At 39.7% G+C, this 21,674-nt stretch overlaps 1 protein-coding gene across 11 annotated transcripts in view; it reads right to left on the bottom strand.

The window, feature by feature from the left end:
• Positions 1-21,674, bottom strand: part of PDLIM5 (PDZ and LIM domain 5) — a 310,363-nt gene that overhangs the window by 42,250 nt on the left and 246,439 nt on the right. For all 11 annotated transcript variants that reach the window (XM_066280190.1, XM_066280197.1, XM_066280195.1 and 8 more), the window contains one exon: positions 2,101-2,288. In XM_066280190.1, the coding sequence (XP_066136287.1) occupies positions 2,101-2,288 (188 nt within the window). The remainder of the gene's footprint in view (positions 1-2,100; positions 2,289-21,674) is intronic.

The following is a 21,674-nucleotide window of genomic DNA, read 5'->3' on the forward strand; positions in this document are numbered from 1 at the left end:
TGAGAGGTGTATCTGGATTGAGCAAATAAATAAATAAATAAATAAAAGAGAGAAAAAAACCTCATGGACATGGACAGGGTGTGGTGATTGCTGGGGGGAGGAGAGGGAGGCAGAGGAGGGCATGGGGGTCAATGGTGACAGAAAGAGACCCGACTGGGGGAAGGTGAACACCAACACAGGGTACAGATGATGTGCCGTAGAATCATATGCCTGAAACCTGTGTAAGCTCGTTGACCAGTATCACCCCAATAAATTCTATTTAAAAAAAGTTAAAAGAAAGGAAGTAGAATTATTCCTAGGGTATTAATTACTGTGAGAACAGGGGCGGGGTGGTAGGGCTCAAGCTCACATTTCCGCTTTGGTGCTGGGTAGATGCACCATCCCCAGAGAGAGGTAATGAGGTAACGATATTTTCAGACATGCTGCATCTGAGATGCCACCTGCAAACAGCAAGTAAAGCAACAGGGTTTGAGGACAGGAAGCTCAGGAGAGAGGACTGAATAAATATCAGTGGCTAGGGAGGAGAGGCCATGCTGAGGCAGTGTAAAGAATGGGAAGAGATGCGGGCTGAGTGTGAGACTGGCAACGTGTAAGTCTAGTCCCATCTTCCTGTTGAAACAGTTACGTTAGTCTTGTAGTCAGTCACAAGCTTTGTTCATGTTGGGAGAGACAGGAGATCATTTAGTCTTCCTACGTCCTGCAGATCAGAAACTGAGGATCAAAAAGGTTAAAAGACTTTACTAAAAGCTACTTATCTACAGAAGTGAATGAAAATTGAGGTTTGCAGACTAACCCTAAACTGCTGTACCCTAACACCATTCAAATGATCTCTTTCCAGTACTGTCCTCCTTCTGCCTCTGCCCCGTACATCTCCAGAGGACAGGAAGTCAAAGATCCTTTCTTCAATAATTGGCTGATGGTGCCCTGGCCAGTTGGCTCAGTGGTAGAGCGTCGGCCTGGCGTGCGGGGGACCTGGGTTCGATTCCCGGCCAGGGCACATAGGAGAAGCGCCCATTTGCTTCTCCACCCCCACCCCCTCCTTCCTCTCTTTCTCTCTCTTCCCCTCCCACAGCCGAGGCTCCATTGGAGCAAAGATGGCCCGGGCGCTGGGGATGGCTCCTTGGCCTCTGCCCCAGGTGCTAGAGTGGCTCTGGTCGCAACAGAGTGACGCCCCGGAGGGGCAGAGCATCGCCCCCTGGTGGGCAGAGCGTCGCCCCTGGTGGGCGTGCCGGGTGGATCCCGGTCGGGCGCATGCGGGAGTCTGTCTGGCTGTCTCTCCCCGTTTCCAGCTTCAGAAAAGTACAAAAAAGGGGGAAAAAAATAATTGGCTGATGGCAATAAAGGCTTCTGTTGTTATTTAGCATATATCATCAAAACTAAAATGTTGCCTGACCAGGCAGTGGTGCAGTGAATAGAGCGTCAGACTGGGACATAGAGGACCCAGGTTCAAAACCCTGAGGTCGCCGGCTTGAGCGCAGGCTCATCCAGCTTGAGCGTGGGTTTGCTGGCTTAACGTGGGATCACAGACCTGACCCCATGGTCACTGGCTGGAGCCCAAGGTTGCTGGCTTGAGACTAAGGTCACACTGGCTTGAGCAAGAGGTCACTCACTCTGCTGGAGGCCCCAGGTCAACGCACATATGAGAAAGCAATCAATGAACAACTACTACAGTGCAGCAACGAAGAATTGATACTTTTCACCTCTCTCCCTTCCTGCCTGTCTGTCCCTATCTGTCCCTCTGTCTCTGTAACAACATAAATAAATAAAATGTTATATTTTCGAAGATAGACTTCCAACATTATAGTTCATTAGTAAGACGCCCAAATATTATACAATTCAACATGTGCTTCCTGAGTAACCTGGGAAATAAGGAAATGCCCAGTTCTATCGTTATGAATAATAAGTGGCAATTATAACAAACATGCATAGAAAATGTTTATGAAACACTCCAGAGAGGAAAACAGCTGTAGCTATTCTCTTCAGTCCTTTTAAAACCTTATACTGTGTAGTCGAGAATGGGTTTCACCAATGAATTCTAGCATAAATCCCAGAATGCATAATTCTACTTGAGAATAGAAAGCTAGAGATTTCTCTGCATACCTGCTTGGTTTGGCCGTTGCCAACTTGGTGACTTGATAATGCCGGTGGGTCCTAGAGGCTTGAAGGCGGCAGCAGTTGTGAGACCAGCCACCCCTGGTCTGGCAGAGGCTGGGCTTTCTGGCCTCTCGGGCATGCTCTGTGCTGACCCTACTGAGGAAGCCAAGTGCTGAGAAGGCTCCTGGGTGTTGCTGGAAAGAACATAAGAAAACATTTTTGGTGATGTGCTAGCAAGCTAACGTAGCAATGATCATTTCTTTTCTCAACCTATTAATTCTCTAAGGAAAACAATAATAATTAACTGATATTTTAAAAAATACTAAAATCACGACTCAGGGACTGCCTCTCTAAAACAAACAAAACAGGAAAAGATAGTAGACCACATTTATTCAATACTTTAAAAATTCTCTTTAAATGGTATAAAATGAGAAATTAGAATACTGAAAAACCTACACAGCCAATCCTTTTAAATAATAAGTTAATTTCCTATTCCTTTCTAGCTCAACACTCAGTCACCTAGATTAAAACAATTATTATTATTTTTTTTATTCATTTTTTTTTTTTTAGAGAGAAGAGGGAGAGACAGAGGAGAGACAGAAGGGGGGAGGAGCTGGAAGCATCAACTCCCATATGTGCCTTGACCAGGCAAGCCCAGGGTTTCGAACCGGTGACCTCAGCATTTCCAGGTCAACCCTTTATCCACTGTGCCACCACAGGTCAGGCTTTAAAACAATTATTAAAGACTCCCTGAAGATGTCTATGGAATAGCACAGATGTTTCTTTCCCCTTTCCCACATTATTCAGGCATTTTGTGAACTAAGTTTCTCTGACATCTCATTGGTCACTCTTCTTTTTTTTAGTGGGAGAGACAGAAAGAGGGACAGATAGAGATAGATAAAAAGGAAGAAAGCATCAATTCTTTGTTGTGGCACCTTATTTGTTCATTGATTGCTTTTCAAATGTATCTTGACCAGGTGGCTCCAGCCAAGCCAGAGAACCCTTGCACAAGCCAGAGACCTTGAGCTTCAAGCCAGCAACCTTTGGGCTCAAGCCAGTGACCATGGGGTCATGTTTACAATCCCATGCTCAAGCTGGTGAGCCCGCGCTCAAGCTGGTGAGCCCGCACTCAAGCCAGATGAGCCCATGCGAGCTCAGGGCTTCAAACCTGACTCTTTTTCATCCCAGACTAATGCTCTACCCACTGTACCACCACCTGGTCAGGGATCACTCTTCTCACTCATTCATTCAGTAAATACTTAAGCACCTACTACTTGCCAGACTTTGTGCTATTCACTGTTCACATGGTGGTAAACCAGAGACAACTCTACAGTCTAACAGAATTATCACTGTTCTGGCTCAAAATACAAGAAAACAAGAGATAAGCCTGACACTGTCCCCTCTTAGAGTTATTTGCTTAACAGAAAGCTTCATCCATGCTGGTTCCAGTTTGAGTTAGAAGATCATATAGATTTTATCACCCAGTTACTTGTTATTTAAGATTATATATCATTTCAAAAAAAAATTTTAGATAGCTCAAATTAAAAATTATGTACTTTGAAATGACACAGTACTGTAATATTTTCTCTCAAATGAAGTATAATAATAAGTTATTATAACAGCAACATCAGTCATTCATCCTACTAACTTTTCAATAGAAATTGAGGTACTGGTTACCTAAGAATTCCATTCACAGAAACTCAACTTCTTCACTATCTGAAAGCAACAACTGGAGCAAAAGATTGAAAAAGATAGGATACTGTATTAATGACCAAAAAAATAAATATGCTTCATTGTACTGTTTAGGTTGGGATTATTTTAAAGAAAGGAAACTTCAAATTCAATCATGTCCACTCTACTAACAAATGAACGAGAACGCCTAATTTCCCCAATGCATCCTGAATCCTGGATAACGCCTACCAAAGCAGGTCCCAGGCTACCATCCTGAGGAAGGTCTGCCTGCAGGTTGGCCTCTGACTGCCATTTGGGAGCGTGGCTCATATGTAGTTCCCTGCAGTCATATAAAACTTTCTCTAAAAGATAAGAGTTACTCATTGTGCCTAAACTATATGCTAAGTAGCTGCTTCCTTCTGAAAGACTGAAATTTCTGTTTGAGCTAGGCACAGCATGCCGACATGAGCCTCAGAAACCCGGTCTTAGGCACTTAGTTTCTAACGAGCATCTCTGGTAGACAACACTGCCGTTCTGTCACAGCCGCTTGCTGGAGGAATGAGGCACGCCCCGAGTGACTTCACTGGGAGAGCGCTTTTGGAAACTTGAGTCTCATTTCTTCCAGACTTGATCCCACGTAGCTTTTCACATTGCTCACTTTACCTTGTGTTCCTTCACTGTAATAAACCTCAGTTGTATGACTGTGCACTGAGTTCTGTAAGCCCCTAGTGAATCACCACACCTGGGGTGAGCTTGGGTGCCTCTGACACTACATGGTTTTGAAAAGTCGCACTACAGCTATTTTAACTCTTTTGAAATATTGCTCTTTCAAATTCAATTATAACAGAGCTACCACCTTCTTTTATTATTTATAATTAGAGTTTAATGAAAAGCTGAAACCCACTTGATGTTAAAACACAATAATTTTTATAATAAAAAATGAAAGATTACTTAATGGCAATGTTGGACACAATTATCACTAAAGATGACAGAATAAATAATATTAATGGAAATAGTTTTAGCATTATGGTATAATGGTTATGAGCACCTTTTAAAAGCTTTGTGATGGACAAATTATTTTACTTCTCTCTAAGCCTTTGTTAGTACACTTTATTTATTTAGTTTATAATTATTAAGTGAGAGGCAGGGAGGCAGAGATAGACTCCTACATGTGCCCCAATAGGGATCCACCTGGCAAGCCTCCCACCAGGCAATGCTCTGCCTGTCTGAGCTGCTGCTCCATTGCTCAGCAACCAAGCTATTTTAGTGCCTGAGGTGAGGCCACGGAGCCATCCTGCGTGCCAGGGACCAACTCTGCTTGAACCATTTGAGCCATGGCTGTGGGAGGAGAAGAGAAAGTGGGGAGGGATAGAAAAGCAGGTGGTCTGCTCTCCTGTTTGCCCTGCTTGGGAATCAAACCTGGGACTTCCACATGCTGGGCCAACATTCTACTGCTGAGCCAACTGGCCAGGGCTACTACACTTTAAAAGGACCTAATATTTTGCTCATAAGACTTCCATGGGTCTTAAATAAGATAATTATATACAAAGTGCTTAGCATACTCTATGGCAGGGGTCCCCAAACTACGGCCTGTGGGCCGCATGCGGCCCCCTGAGGCCATTTATCCGGCCCCCACTGCACTTCCGGAAGGGGCACCTCTTTCATTGGTGGTCAGTGAGAGAAGCATAGTTCCCATTGAAATACTGGTCAGTTTGTTGATTTAAATTTACTGGTTCTTTATTTTAAATATTGTATTTGTTCCCATTTTGTTTTTTTACTTTAAAATAAGATATGTGCAGTGTGCATAGGAATTTGTTCATAGTTTTTTTTATAGTCCAGCCCTCCAATGGTCTGAGGGACAGTGAACTGGCCCCCTGTGTAATAAGTTTGGGGACCCCTGCTCTATGGCACAGAATAAGAAGCTAACATATAAAAGGCATGATTAATGTATTGATATTTAAATAATAAAAAAATTATTTTAAATATTTTTTACATATTAAAAAATTATTTTTGAAAGTAACACGTAAGTCAGGGGTCCCCAAACTACGGCCCGCGGGCCGCATGCGGCCCCCTGAGGCCATTTATCTGGCCCCCACCGCACTTCCGGAAGGGGCACCTCTTTCACTGGTGGTCAGTGAGAGGAGCATAGTTCCCATTGAAATACTGGTCAGTTTGTTGATTTAAATTTACTTGTTCTTTATTTTAAATATTGTATTTGTTCCCGTTTTGTTTTTTTACTTTAAAATAAGATATGTGCAGTGTGCATAGGGATTTGTTCATAGTTTTTTTTTATAGTCCAGCCCTCCAATGGTCTGAGGGACAGTGAACTGGCCCCCTGTGTAAAAAGTTTGGGGACCCCTGACATAAGTAAAGGTCATTTTAATTTTAGGGTTAATTACTCAGATAGATTTGATAAAAAATAACTATACTGCTCACAAAAATTAGGGGATCAGGGAACATGCAGATACTCCAGTACTTTCAGCCTTTTGGATAGTGCATTTTCAACCCAACCCAATTCTTTTTTTTTTTTTTTTGTATATTTTTTCTGAAGTTGGAAACAGGGTGGCAGTCAGACAGACTTCCACATGCGCCCAACCGGGATCCACCCGGCATGCCCACCAGGGGGCCATGCTTTGCCCATCTGAGGTGTCGCTCTGCTGCAACCAGAGCCATTCTAGCGCCTGAGGCAGAGGCCATAGAGCCATTCTCAGTGCCAGGGCCAACTCTGCTCCAATGGAGCCTTGGCTGCAGGAGGGGAAGAGAGAGACAGAGAGGAAGGAGAGGGGGAGGGGTGGAGAAACAGATGGGCGCCTCTCCTGTGTTCCCTGGCCGGGAATTGAACCCGGGACTCCTGCATGCCAGGTCGATGCTCTACCACTGAGCCAACAGGCCAGGGCCTATGTTCTTTAATTCTTTAAGTCTATTTCCTTAATTCTGTACCGTTCCCAATCAGGACCTGAATATACTAGTCGCGGCAGGTCCGCAACAATTTTGAAATATCCCCTAATTTTTGTGAGAAGAATATTAATATAGTCACAGTTCTGAATAGAAAATTTATGACTATGCAATGCTAAAAGTTACAGATGAAACAAAACTATGAAAATAATAACCTCCTCCAATCGTCATTTAATGTTTAATAACCTAAAAGAGTTAAATTTAAATTCTAGGAGAGTTGACAAATTTACTTAGAAGAAAGTGATAAGGATGATAGGAAATCAATGCCAAGCCCAATGAAATCTGGTTGAGAGAACTGGTAATATTGGCCCAGGATATGAAAAAACAACAACAACAACCAGGAGAAACATAAGAACAATCCTCAAATATGTGACAGTGAATTCACTCAAAGTGGCTACACTCTGCCTAATGTTCAGTCGAATCTACAGTGAGATACATTTAGTTCAATAAAAGGAAATATTTCTTAATATGAACAACTGTCCAAAGGAAAGAACACTGTTTCCTAACAGCGCCTTTCATGAGAGATCTGTCTGCAGAAGATACTTAATCCGAGGATGAAGATGCTGCAAAACGAATTGAACCATTTAGAGCAGGGGTCAGGAACCTTTCTGGCTGAGAGAGCCATGAACACCACATATTTTAAAATGTAATTCCCTGAGAACCATACTATGACTCATGTACATTACGCATTATCCAATAAAAATTTGGTGTTGTCCCGGAGGACAGCTGTGATTGGCTCCAGCCACCTGCAACCATGAACATGAGCGGTAGGAAATGAATGGATTGTAATACATGAGAATGTTTTATATTTTTAATATTATTATTATTTTTATTAAAGATTTGTCTGCAAGCCAGATGCAGCCATCAAAAAAGCCACATCTGGCTCGCGAGCCATAGGTTCCCAAACCCTGATTTAGAGGGTGGAGGACTAAGTTATACCTCTACTTGACATCAAATGTCTTCTAAGATAGAGCTACAATCTCCCTGTCTAACTATATCTCCTACCACTTTGGTATACAAACTATATTCTGGCTATATCTCTGTCCACAGTTCTCCATTTCTTCCAGGCTCTCCATAGAAGGCACCTTTCCCCATTCTCCCTCTACACTGGTCCAAACCCTATTCATAATTAACAGTAGGAACAATAATACCCATCATGCACTGTGCACCATGCTAAGCAATTAATGTATTTTATTTAATCATTCAATCTTCTAAAAGAATACACACTCCTTTAGTTCACAGCACATATTAACTGCATGGCATATAATTATATTTTGATTTGTAATAGCTAGGGCATTTTTAAAAGTTAATAGTAACTTTTTAAATGTATATTGTCTCCTCAACTACATTATAAATTATCTAAGGTTCAGGCCTTTACTATATTACATAAACTTGATAAGCTTCCTCATCTACCTTTATTCCAAGGTTATTGTTAGAAATAAATAAAATACAATAAAATACTGTAATACATGTAAAGTATTCAGCATAGTGCTGAGCACACAGTACAGGGGGTCCTCAAGTTACAACACAGTTCCATTCCTATGACAGTGACGTAGCCTGAATTTTGGTGTTAAGTCGAGACACACCCTAGCCTAAGTCACTTACGTATCCTAACACAGTTGTAAAATCATAATCTAGAACCTAAAAACACAAACATGTCAATTACTGTTTATTCTTCTGCTGCGTGCAACCAAACTAATTCACCCACGTAGTCTGTAAGTACAATGCTAATGGCATAAACTGAAACACTCACGTCTCAATTTTTTAAAGTTTTTAAGGAAGTGAGCACTGTCAACTAAAAACATCATATGTCGAGGCTGCTATAACCCAAGTACCTCCTGTATATGCCTAATGATACATCCTGTAATATCTAGTTCAGATATCTAGCACTAAGTATATTTACTTAATAACACCCCTCATCTGTACTAATAATTTTACTTCTAAATGTAGTGTGTGATAGTTTTGGGTCAGTATTTTGTGATCAGACACAAGCTTGCTTCCTCAACTGAACTTTAAATCACACTCAGTGTTTCTTAAAATTCCCATGGAATAAGTATATCATAAGTCAATTTTTTTTCATTTTTTAATATTTCCTTTGTACACTGTCTTGCACACATTTTCTCTCAAAATCCCTATGATGTTTAAAACACAAAGGATTTTCAAATTATAAGCAAGAAAGTTGTTTTATTTGATCAATTAAGTTCAATATTCTCAGGGGAAAAGGATATCTATTTACTAAAAACATTTAATGTAGTAATGGAAGAATATTAGGTTTTATCTGGATAATCATAAATCTGAATATCTGAGGCCTATGTCTCTAAAAAAATCTGTTTTTTCCCTAATTTTTAACTATTAGATACCATTTAGAGAAAATACATATACAAAAGATTAAATAATTAATAAAGTCTTTGGTCATTTTATTTTATATCTGAAAATAAAATATCAATAATCATTAACAGAAAAATATCTTAAATTAATGACTAATATAGTATAGTATAATTACTTAAATTTGATCTTATTTTTTAATTAACAATTCATATTTTTTCTAAATTTAAATTGTTTAAGGTATAACTAAATTCTAAACAAAATTAAAATACTTTCTAAAAGACTAATGAGGAAACCAGAGTAAACCCACAAATATCCTTGATTCATGTCATAGAAACTAAGAATCAAATATAGTCACTGTCACTACTTTGCTAAATAAACACTGAAATGAAACGTTAAATTAGTATTACTTTCGTCTCAAAAATATCAAGTCTTTATTTCATATTCAAAAACTGAAAATGGAGAAAAATACACTAATAAAGTAATGGTTTTTCAAAACTGGACTAATGGGAAAACAGAAAAAGGAAGAAAAGTTTACTTTTAGTGTCAGCAACCTGATTTATCTTGAGTTTACATTCCTTTCCCATATCTGTTTAACTATTACAACAAAGAAACTTCAGCTGCAGATTGAGAGCAGTTGAAAATCCTAAGTCTATTTTCAAAGAAAAACTCTGAAAAATATCCTTTTCTTCTTCTTTTCCATGTGAGAGGAGGAGAGACTGAGAGACAGACTCCTGCATGCGCCCTGACTGGAACCTACCCAGCAACCCCCAACTGGGGTCAATATTCTGCCCATCTGGGACCATGCTCACAAGGGAGCTATTTTTAGTGCCTGAGGCTGGAGGCTCCATAGAGCCATCCTCAGTGCCTGGGCCAACGCACTCAGACCAACTGAGCCATAGCTGCGGGTGGAGGAGAGAGAGAGAGAGAGAGAGAGAGAGAGAGAGAGAGAGGAGGGGAAGGGAGAAGGGAAATGTGCTTGTACATTTACATTGCATTGAAATTACAGTTAATTTAAAACCAAACACAAATCACCTCTAGGATGCTCACATTTGGCCTGTTAATATGGTGGTTAAGTGTTACAAGAGAGGGCAAAGGGGGGGGGGGTAAATGGTGACAGAAGGAGACCTGACTTGGGGTGGTGAACACACAGTACAACATACAGAGAATTATAGAATTGTACAGCTGATACCTATATAATGTTATTAACCAATGGCACCCCAATAAATTCAATTTAAAAATAAAACCAGAAAGCAGTGTCTTTTACAGCATAACCACTGCTTGTGACATGTTCCCACAGTACCTTGTTTTCTTAACCTGGAGGGAGCCAGTTGACTTCCTCGAGCATTGGAAATACATACAAAGTAAAGGCTTGGACACAAGTGCATCCAGGAGTGAGTGAGACTTTTCAGGACTGGGAAGCCTGGTGAGAAGTTAGAAAGAGTTTTAAACTGTAAAATCACAGAGCCTATAGCAGAAAGTAGTTTTTACAGCCCATGATTTGAAACATTTCCAGGAAGTGGTAGAGCTAGATACAGACAGACAGACAAACAGAACTAAGCAGTAGAGAGAAGATGAAAAGAAGAGCTAAGAGTCTTTATATTATTTTACTCATTAATATAGAGTTGACTAAATTTTCACCAAAATTTATCAGTGCTAATCTTTTAGAAAGCATTTGAAGCTACAAAAGACTACTAGAAATTATGAATAAATAAAAACTCACAAAAATAAAAAGTTTTTATCCTATTGAAAGAAAGGGATTTTACAATGAACAGTTAGGCTTTATAATCAGTTTGTGGGAGAAGACAAAACCAATAGAAATTTAAAAAAAAACACCACTATTTATAGCTGATTCTGTTCCAATATAAAAACTACAGATTATAAAACCTCAAAAGCCAATAGGCACACATGCAATAATCCACACAACTGAGAAGTATCATGGACAAATGGCAGTAAAAAGCCAAGTGGATGATTTAAAGCAAATTCAGTAATAAACCTTGTGAAATAACCTACAGGTAGAAAAATTGTCCACAGTATGATTAAGATCTCATAAGCGAGCTGTGATGGTTTAAAATGAGTATGTTTTCTTTGAGGAGATGTGTAAGACAGTGAAATGTGTTGGGATCACATCGGATAAACTGCACACATGTAATTCCACCTGGTTTTTGCAGCAATAGCAGCAGACACCCTAGCTGCTGAGCTGCTCAGAACTGCAGCACTGTATCTAGCAGGAGAGAAGGTGGAAAATTTCAAAAATCTTCCATAGAACTTGTCACCATACTTCTTGTGTGGAGCTGCTTAGGTTGATAGGCCAGGGAAAACAGAGAAGAGGAACAAAAAGGAAAGTGAGAAGATGCAGCATAATAAAGATAAGATACTAATATTTAGACATTATAATATGTGACATGTCAGAAGTGTTACAGGAGTTCAGGTCATTTATTTACCGTTGCTATAATTTTTGTTCAGAAATGAAAATTTGATAATACTATAATCCTCCATAAAACTTGTTTCTGAGGTACAAATACTTTTGAATGTATTTAAATTCACTGTTTCTAATCCTATTTAAAATTAAATCAATATCACATAACAGCACACATTTCAAGATTGATTTGTCGACAATTCAGTAAAAAATAAACCTAAAATTGAAGTTTGAAATTCTATAAGCAGAGAAAGAAAGAAGGTTATGTTGATTTTTCCAAAATGTCTCTACATATAGGATTTCCCCTTAGAGAGGATAAACCTTGGAGCCTGGCATTTTAATGAGGCTTGTGTTCTCAGGAAATGCAGATACAACCAGCTGCTATTCAGAAGCAGCAATACATATCAATATGAACAAGAAATAACTGTTAGAAATATTGAGAGTAAAGCTATTTGGGAAGGGCAAGCACCTTTGTAAAATAAAAAGTAGTTACAGTGAATATTACTAATGCAGCACCTTATAGGTTGATTCTCTATCATTCTATTTTTACTTTGTTCTGTAAAGATTAATATGCTGGTACAAAATTTATCTTCATAACTCTGATTACTTAAAATAATTACAATTTTCCTTTGGTCTTTCAGGAAACATCAAACACCTGGACAGAAATTAATATTCCATCATTAGGACTGTAATGATTTCAAATCGGATTATCAAATTAGAATTGAGAGTATCTTTTTTAAGCAAATAGAAAGTCTAAAATGCACAGTGTGCCTGACCAGTTGGTGGCACAGTGGATAGAGCGTCGGACTGGGACACAGAGGACCCAGGTTCAAAACCCTGAGGTTGCCAGCTTGAGCGTGGGGTAGCTAGCTTGAGTGTGGGATCATAGACATGATGCCACGGTTGCTGGCTTGAGCCCAAAGGTTGCTGGCTTGAAGCCCAAGGTCACTGGCTTGAGTCCAAAGTCACTGGCTTGAGCAAGGGGTCACTTGCTCTGCTGTTGCCCCCCGGTCAAGGCACATATGAGAAAGCAATTACTGAACTAAGGAGCTGCAACAAAGAACTGATGCTTCTCATCTCTCTCCCTTCCTGTCTATCTGTCTCTATCTGTCCCTCTCTCTCTGTCAAAAAAAAAAAAAAAGTAAAATGCATAGTGTAAAACCTGTAGTCTCTTTTCTTCATTTATGACTATAAGTTATTAATGAACATCTTCACTATATTATGATCACCTTTTATTTCCCTAGGTAAGGATCAGGGAGGCAGAGAGACAGACTCCTGCATGTGCCCCAAACAGGGTCCACATGGCAAGCCCCTGACAGGGCGATGCTCTGCCCATCTGGGGAGTTGCTCCATTGCTCCAAAACCGAGCTATTTTAGTGCCTGAGGTGAGGCACTAAATGGATGGGCCATGGCACCATCCGCAGGGCCCAGGGCCAACATGCTCCAACTAAGCCATGGCTGCAGAACAGGAAAAGAGAGAGAGACAGAAAAGGGAGAGGGAGAAGAATGGAGAAGTAGATGGTCACTTCTCCTGTGTGCCCTGACTGGAATAGAACTCTGGACATCCACATGCTGAGCTGATGCTCTACTACTAAGCCAACTGGCCAGGGCCTATGATCACTTTTTTAAAATTTTGTGACAGTGGCCACTTCCAATACAAAGAAATTATGTGCCAAACTCATCCCAGGTTAACGAGAGCTCAAATGTCTATAACTGTGAGGTTGACATAAGTCTCTTCTCCCTGTCAGAAGCATTTGATAATCCATTATTGCTTGGTCCATTGGCTATAACTTTATAAAACTTTGGAAGTCAAATTAAAGAAATGGTAGCAAACCATATTTTTTAAAAAAGTTATAACGATTTGTTTAATGCTAATTATAATTTTTTTGCAAATCTATAATTTAATTGACTTGTTTTGTATGGCTATGTTTTAACAATTGGTGTGAATAGCTAAGAAAGAAAAAAACGAACGGGTGCTAGCAGGAGAAAAGAAAGATGATACTCATGACAGAATAGGGTAAATGAGTGCCATGCAAAGTAGAAGAATAAAGTTACCAAGTGATTCAACTTTTTCTCAAATTACTCCACACCTTTGAGGAAATGGCTACTATTTGGGGGAAGTAATGGTGACTACAACTAGAATCTTAAACTTTAAAAAAATCAACTAAAAGACAAATCAGCTAAATTATCCTTCTCCTTTAAGAAAGAAAAAATTGTAATGAATTTCATCATACTGTATCATAATAATAATACGAAGGACTCAGTATCAGCAGAGTCCAGCAAAATCATATAACAGGAATTAACCTGAATACCTTTGTTTTTTATATATTTTTAAATTAAGAGACAGCAGTGGAGGCAAAGAAACAGACTCCTGCATGTGACTCGACTAGAATCCACCTGTAGGGGCGATGCTCTGCCCATCTGGGATGTTATTTGCTTGCTTGGCAACTGAGCTATTTTTAGCACCTGAGGCAGAGGTCATGGAGCCATCCTCAGCCCCCAGTGCCAACTCCTACAAATTAATCGAACCATGGCTGTGGGAGGAGGCAGGGGAAAGAGAAAAGGGGGAGAGGTGGAGAAGTAGATGGTTGCTTCACCTGTGTGCCCTGACTGGGAATTGAACTCGAGATATCTATACATCAGGCTGATGCTCCAATACCTTTAGAATATGTTTGGGTATCTGGAACAAAATTGCTCCTTTTTAGAGATGAATGCCTTAATTAGTAAAGTAGACTGATGACTAACTCAAGAAAGTTGACTTTCCAAATCCTGGTGAATAACTAAAAGGCACTGATTTCCTGGCTCTACCTTAGAACTTAGAATCTAAACAAAAAGTGAAAAATATTAAAAGAGGGTCAAAGTGGTGGTCGAAGGCTGAGTGTGAAGTTTTCCTGTCTACATATTAATGATGTCAATTCTGTCATCTAAGATCACTTTTTCTTTTTAGTCAAGTAGTTTTAGTGCTTAGTTTCCCTGCCAGCATTAAAATTTAGACATGCCAAGAAGGAGAAACTCTCCCTAGAACACAGTTACCTTAGACAGTGTGGCTAAATGGCTACCAATATGTAAAACCTGAGGAGCTGCAGGTGGATGAGGTCCACTCTTAGATATAATACAATAGCTCTCCAGAGACCTGTCAAACCTGCTTTCAGAAGTAAACAAGGCAAAGGAAATATTAATGAAAGTACAGACATTTATCATCTATACTCCCTTTTAAATGTACATTGCTTTCAGTTTTTGAATATGCTAGTTGTTGTTTTTTTTTTAACTTTGCATCTATAAGGTTAAAACCAAAACCAACATCCTAACCACCACCAAATACAGGCTATTGTCTTCCTCAATTTTTAAACATGACTACTTCCATATGATAAGACTGTAATTAAAGGGGAAGAAAGGTGGACGGAAATTCCCACACACTATGTATTTTGCCTGCTTCAGGGAAACTTAGGCTCCAAGAAATTAAGTTGTCCAATATCATATATCTAGTAAGGGTCAGAAGGAATTTGAACCAGACCTGTATGTATCATTTCCACTACTAAATGCTTTCCAGCATCTCATGGGGCCGCTGTGAATAGTGGACTACAAAAAAGCAACAAGGGATTTCTTTTCAAGTCAGAATGTTGTGTTTGCAGATTTGAAATTATTTGGATATTGTTTATCTTGATGTAAAAATATTTTATCCAGTTACACAACAAATATTTGCCTTCAATTGTGTTGCTTTGTCTGAGTATTCTATACTTTATTTTTCTAATATCTGTACTATTTTTTCTTTTGAGTGGCACAATTAAACTTTAGGAGAACTCTTTACCAGGTATGAAAAAGATGAAAATTCAGTGTGAGGTTTGAAAGAAGAAAGCACCAAGTATAACACATTGGGAAACAAAAAAGAACAAGAAAAATACCCAATTACCCATTATTAAAAAAATAAAATATCAGTGCATAAAAACAAAATAGAATGGGTCAGTCATGTTATACTGATTTTCAAATGTAAAATGTAACACTAAAAAAATAAAAAGGAGCAGTTATGTTCTCATTTTTTATTTAGCTCTGATCATATCTTTACCAGAGTGTTGAAAATAAAAGTAAAAAACTAAGGAGAATGGTGTGGTACCCAGAAATATCATTTAAGAGGTAGAACAGAAAAAGTTAAAAGGATCAGAAATGTAAGGGCTCAGAAAACCTGGCTCTCAAGCCAAATTCAGCTGCTACCACCTGGCTTTGTATGTCCTGGAAACTAAGAGTGATTTTCATATTTTTAAATGGTTTTTAAAAAATAAAGAGTATTTCATAACACATGAAAATTATGCAGTTCAACTTTCAGTATCCATAAAGAAAGTCTTATGGAACACAGCCAAATTCATTCATTTACATGTGCCTATGGGTACTTGAATACTATATGCAGTCGACGAGTTGTGACAGAACTTATGGCTCACAAAACCTAATGTATTTACCATCTGGATCTTATCAGAAAGTTTGCTGGGCCCTACCCTAGAGAATGACTTCTTCACACAGCTTACAGAGTGAACTCCTACAATACTGACCTGGTCCTGTCTGTCACTCTGAGGACAACTGTGATGGTGGGCTACATACTACATTCTCCAGCCGTATCTTAGACCTCTTCCTCTCTCTCTGGCTTGCTCTAGTCTACCTGGTCCTCTATTTTTTCTTAAAACAGGCCAGGTTCCCAGGCGCTGAGGATGGCTCCATGGAGCCTCTGCCTCAGGCACTAAAAATAGCTCATTTGCAAGCACGGCCCCAGATGGAGAGAGCATCGGCTCCACACGGGGGTTACCAGGTGGATCCCATATGCAGTCGGGGTGCATGCAGGAGTCTGTCTCTCTATCTCCCCTTCTCTCACTTGGAAAAGAATAAAAACAAAAACAAAAAAATAAAAAACAGACCAAACTCTTCCCACATCAAGGCCTCTACAAAGTCTACTACTTCTCGCTTTCCACACCCACCTCACTACCACACCTCACGGGACTGATTCCCGAGTGTACTTCTGGTTTCTGTTTAAATGTCACTTCCTCAGGGAGGCCTCCCATTTCCCCAAATCACCCCAGGATGCCGATAGATGTCGCATGCCTTCATACCATCCTGTACATTTTTTAAGAATTTGTTATGATTGTAATTATATACTTTGTGTGGTTACTTGTTTCAATCTGGACTCACTCATGCAATCAGAAGCTATCTGAGGTCAAATAGATCTATGTTTACTGGTATCAGTAAAGTGTAACAAAGTGCTTACCACAAAGTAAACAATATGTCAGTATTTGTTGAATGAATTAATGGGTGAAATTTATTGTTTTTAAAGACAGAACTCACAATATACATATATTTCTTAGTACATATTTGTACCTTCTAGAGAGCAGTTCTCAACCTGTGGGTCGCGACCCCGGCGGGGGTCGAACGACCGAAACACAGGGGTCGCCTAAAGCCATCGGATATACATATTTTAATACATATTTTATTTAAAAATGTATTGTATAATAAATATGTATTTTCCGATGGCTTTAGGCGACCCCTGTGTTTCGGTCGTTCAACCCCCGCCGGGGTCGCGACCCATTTTCCGATGGCTTTAGGCGACCCCTGTGTTTCGGTTGTTCTACCCCCGCCGGGGTCGCGACCCACAGGTTGAGAACCGCTGTTCTAGAGACTGTATCTCAATTCAAGCTAAATGGGTATTGCTGCCTAAAGAGACAGATCATCAAAGTCAAGAAAATGACCAGAACCTCCAAAATACTTTAAAATGTCCTTTATAATCTGAAGAATTATCAATAATGTAGAAACAATATAGTTATAAAGAATCATCAATATATACATTATTATTCGAACAGGTAAGAAAAGGGAGTTGAAATTGAGTCTGCTAACAAACTCCATAAACTATTTTGACTAGAAATATGAGTGCTACTTGGGAATAAAGTTCATATAACTAATGAAATGCCTCCAAAGGCCAGATTTCCAATTTCCAATCAAATGCATTCCAGAGGTTTCCCATGTGTTACAACACCTATCACCTAACTCCTTTGCTTAGCCGATCTCTAAAAACACTATGCTTAAGAAAATCTTAAACTACTTCATTTAATAAGGAACAAACATCAATATCTGGTTCTCATTCCATCATCCCCTAATATTTATTCTTTTTGGGTTTGGAAGAAGCTCTGATTAATAGTACCTCTGCGGCAACCAGACTTTTTGCTTTGTCTGTGAAGTGGATTTTCATTTCTCACCAGAGAGGTATGAAGGCTTTCTCCTTTCCAGGTATGTCTGGAGATTTGGGCTTGCAGCCTTTTGGCCTACTTTACTCAGGGGGAAAAAAAACCCCAAAAACCAAACTAGTTGTACATTAACTTTCTCTGCAGTTGTGCCTTTTTTTTTGCATAATCTTTGCACTGTGTCTTCCTATGCTTTTCAGTGGAGAACCCATGTGAGCAATTAGTCCAGGTTAAAGAAGCCATGAAGTTGCCCATCCCACTAACTTACCATCCTGCAGAACCAGCAAGAGGAACTCTCTTTGTGTTCCACAGTCCTGACAACTAATAGCAACATCCTTATGCTGTGTACTCCATCTCCTTCCTTGTTCTCAGGGGTCCCAATGGTCTACCTCTATTTCCCTTGCATTTTCCATTTCTCCACTGTGTGCTTTGCATCTCCACTCAAAAATGCTACACTTTCTTGGCCCTGGCAGGCTGGCTCAGTAATAAGAGCATCTGCCCAGCGTGTAGATGTCATTGATTCAACTCTCAGTCAGGGCACACAAAAGAAGAACCCATCTACTTCTCCACCCCACTCCCTCTCGCTTCTTTCTCTCTCTTCCTCTCCCATAGCCATGGCTTATTGGGGGCAAGTTGGCCCTGGGTACTGAGGATGGCTCCATGACCTCTGCCTCAAGCACTAAGAAGAGCTCGATTGCTGAACAATGAAACAATGCCCCAGATGGGCAATTACCCAGCAAGCCCACTGTCCCCTAGTGGGCTTTCCGGGCAATCCCTGTGAGGGTGCATGCAGGAGTCTGTCTCTGCCTCCCCTCCTTTCATTAAATTAAAAAAAAAAAGTTACTTTCTTGCCTAACCATGTGGTTGCACAATGTATAGAACGTCAGCCTGGGATGCTGACGACCCAGGTTCAAAACCCGAGGTCACAGGCTTGAGCGTGGGATCAGAGACATGACCCTCATGGTCACTGGCTTGAAGCCCAAGGTCACTGGCTTGGGCATGGGATCATAGACATGATGCCATGATTGCTGGCTTGAGCCCAAAGGTCACTGGCTTGAAGCCCAAGGTTGCTGGCTTGAGCAAGGGGTCACTGGCTCGGCTGGAGCCCCCCCACCCATCAAGGCATGTATGAGAAAGCAATCAATGAACAACTAACATGCAGCAACTACAAGCTGATGCTTCTCATCTCTCCCTTCCTGTTTCTTTCTCTTTATAAATATAAAATAAAAGGCTACCGTTTCTTTTAAAAAGAAGAACAGCGAAACTACAATCACCTTCCATTTTCCAGTTCTGCTCAACAGCCCAACTCTGTTAAATAACAGCTTACTCATGTGGTCTCCATTTCCTCCCCTGCCTGTCACTCTTCAACCACTTCAAGTGGGCCTCACTACCCAACCTCTAAAAACCATATTCTTGCTGAGGTCACTAATGGCTTATTTGTGGCTAAATTCAATGGACAATTTTGCACTCCTCATTTTCCTTTTATTGTAGAAGGAAAAAAACACAAAAATTTACCATCTTAACCATTTTTAAGATCAGTAGCGTTAAGTATATTCAGTGTTGTGAAAGAGATCTCCAGAACTGTTTCATCTTGAAAATCTGAAACTCTGTATTCATTAAATGCTCCACCTCCCCATTTCTCCCTTCCCCCAAACCCATTAACCAACATTCTACTTTGTTTCTACAAATTTGACCACTTTAGTAACCTCACATTAGGTGGAACCATACAATGTTGGCTTCTTGAGTGCATTCCTCATTTTACTTACTCTCTGTATATGATCCAATTGACCACTTCTGCTCCTGCCTTCTGTGCTTCGACCCTATACACGTGCCTGTTCTTAGCACTATTTCATTGGCTAGGCCTGGTTGCAGGATGTTAAAGCTCTCCATCAGTAATAAATTTCAAAATGCTAACCTGGCTCATCCATATTTTGATGCAATGATACGTAAAGTATATAAGCATAACATCCTCACAAACACTAACCTTTAAAATACCTGAAGAATGTAGAAACTTTTGCAGCATGAAACGTCAAGCATCCAACAAAAAATTCAATGCTTCCTCACTCTCCATCCATATAAATATCATGAAATAATCAAACAGCATGACTATTACATCCCCATATGGGCAAGTTTTCAATAAGAAGAGAAATTCAGAAACCATAAAATATATATTTTATAGAAGGTAAAGCAAGAAAACAATAAAAGTTTCCTTGGTATTTTTACTCTTCCACAAAGCAAACATTCATACAATAATATTGCTAAGCGGAGGAATATACCAGGGTCATAGCTGCATGCTAAACTTCTGCAGTTCATTGGCATAGCAAAGGTATTTATTTTAGCCAAAGAAACCTCTAATCACTTGGAAAAATGAGTATCTTCCACTGGCTTCTTGACAATACATATGCTGAGTGTGTTCACCTGCAACTATGATTTCCCTTCTGGAAAATTACATCTGCTAACATTGCAGTTGGAAATTTCTGGCACTTTTAATCACAAGCCAAGCTTACTAATTTACTTCAATAGCTTTTGTTTCTATAGCAGTCTAGAATTATTTGAGCCTGCTAATTTTACATTTATCATGGATGGCATCTTGAAAACACTTTAAAAATCAGGAAGTAAGGGCAAGGAGGACTGAATGTCAAAGGTTAAGAGAAAATCATGAAGTCTGCCATGGTGATGGTGCAGTGGGTAGAGCATCAGAATGGGACGTGGAGGACCCAGGTTCGAAACTCTGAGGTCGCCAGCTTGAGTACAGGCTCATTCGGCTTTAGTGCGCACTCACCAGCTTGCGTGCGGGGTGGCTGGCTTGCGAATGGAATCATAATGACCCCAAGGTCGCTGGCTTGAGCAAGGGGTCACTGTGCTGTAGTCCCCGGTCAAGGCACATATGAGAAAGCAATCAATGAACAACTAAAGTGCTACAATGAAGAATAAATTACTTTTCTTGGAGCTTTCCATTTTACTGAAGCAAGGAAAAGAGGGAGACAAAAACTGAGATTTCTGAAGAAACTGGAACTTATTATTTGTGTTGTGGTAAGAGTTTAACTCTTGGTTGATATATCCCATTTTCTTCATGCCTTTCAAACTCTGCCTTACCTCTGCTGCTTTCCCTAGTGATTTGGCCATTAAAGGCCCCCTATTCATCTTATGTGGACTCTTCAGTTATCTGTACTATTTCTTAATAGCTTTAGAGAAAATGTCATATGGGGTCTAAAGATAAGATAAAAAAATAAGCATATTTTATACTATGCCTATCTAAACTACCAACATAATATAAAAATCTTAATGTATAATACCAACTTAAACTCACTTGGAACAATACCCTGATAAAAGCCTGACTCCTGCAGGAACTTGCAGGGTATGGACCACTAACCTCAGCCTCTCTCATTTTTGCATCAATTTCTTCATGGGATCATTGCTATAAGTGATTTCAGCAATTTCTAACAGTTAGGAATAGCTTCTTCTATGGGGAAAAATCTGTCACTTTATAGTATTAACATAATCCTAATGTTATAAAATTTATATAAGATAAAGGTATTTTTTTCAGATTCAGGATAAAAGAATTCATTATTCAATAAATTGTGTTGAGTCAATCTGTTACCTATTTGAAATTATAAATGCATCTGTCGAAATGCCTACTGTTCAATAGCCACCCACTGTGAGTCCCTGGAGAAGCCATGTATCTTCATAAAGCCACCACAGCATCTCATGCAAGTGAGAGCATCCTGCCAGCATTAGGGAACAAAAGTCAAGGGCCTTGAACTAAATGTTCTGGATCACACATATATCCTGATCTCTGCCATTCAATCGCACACTGCATTCACTCATTCATTCAACAAGAAAATATTATTTGAATTGCCACTTTATGCATCCTCACATATTCAAATACCCACTTTAACTTCCTGTCCTCACAGAGCTCACATTCTAGTGCCCACTTTCTTCACACAGATCATGAACAGAATGTAAACCCATTGGTTTACATTCTGTTTTCCTCC

This window comes from Saccopteryx bilineata, chromosome 5 (genome assembly GCF_036850765.1).
Source record: "Saccopteryx bilineata isolate mSacBil1 chromosome 5, mSacBil1_pri_phased_curated, whole genome shotgun sequence".
Classification (NCBI taxonomy): Eukaryota; Metazoa; Chordata; class Mammalia; order Chiroptera; family Emballonuridae; genus Saccopteryx; species Saccopteryx bilineata.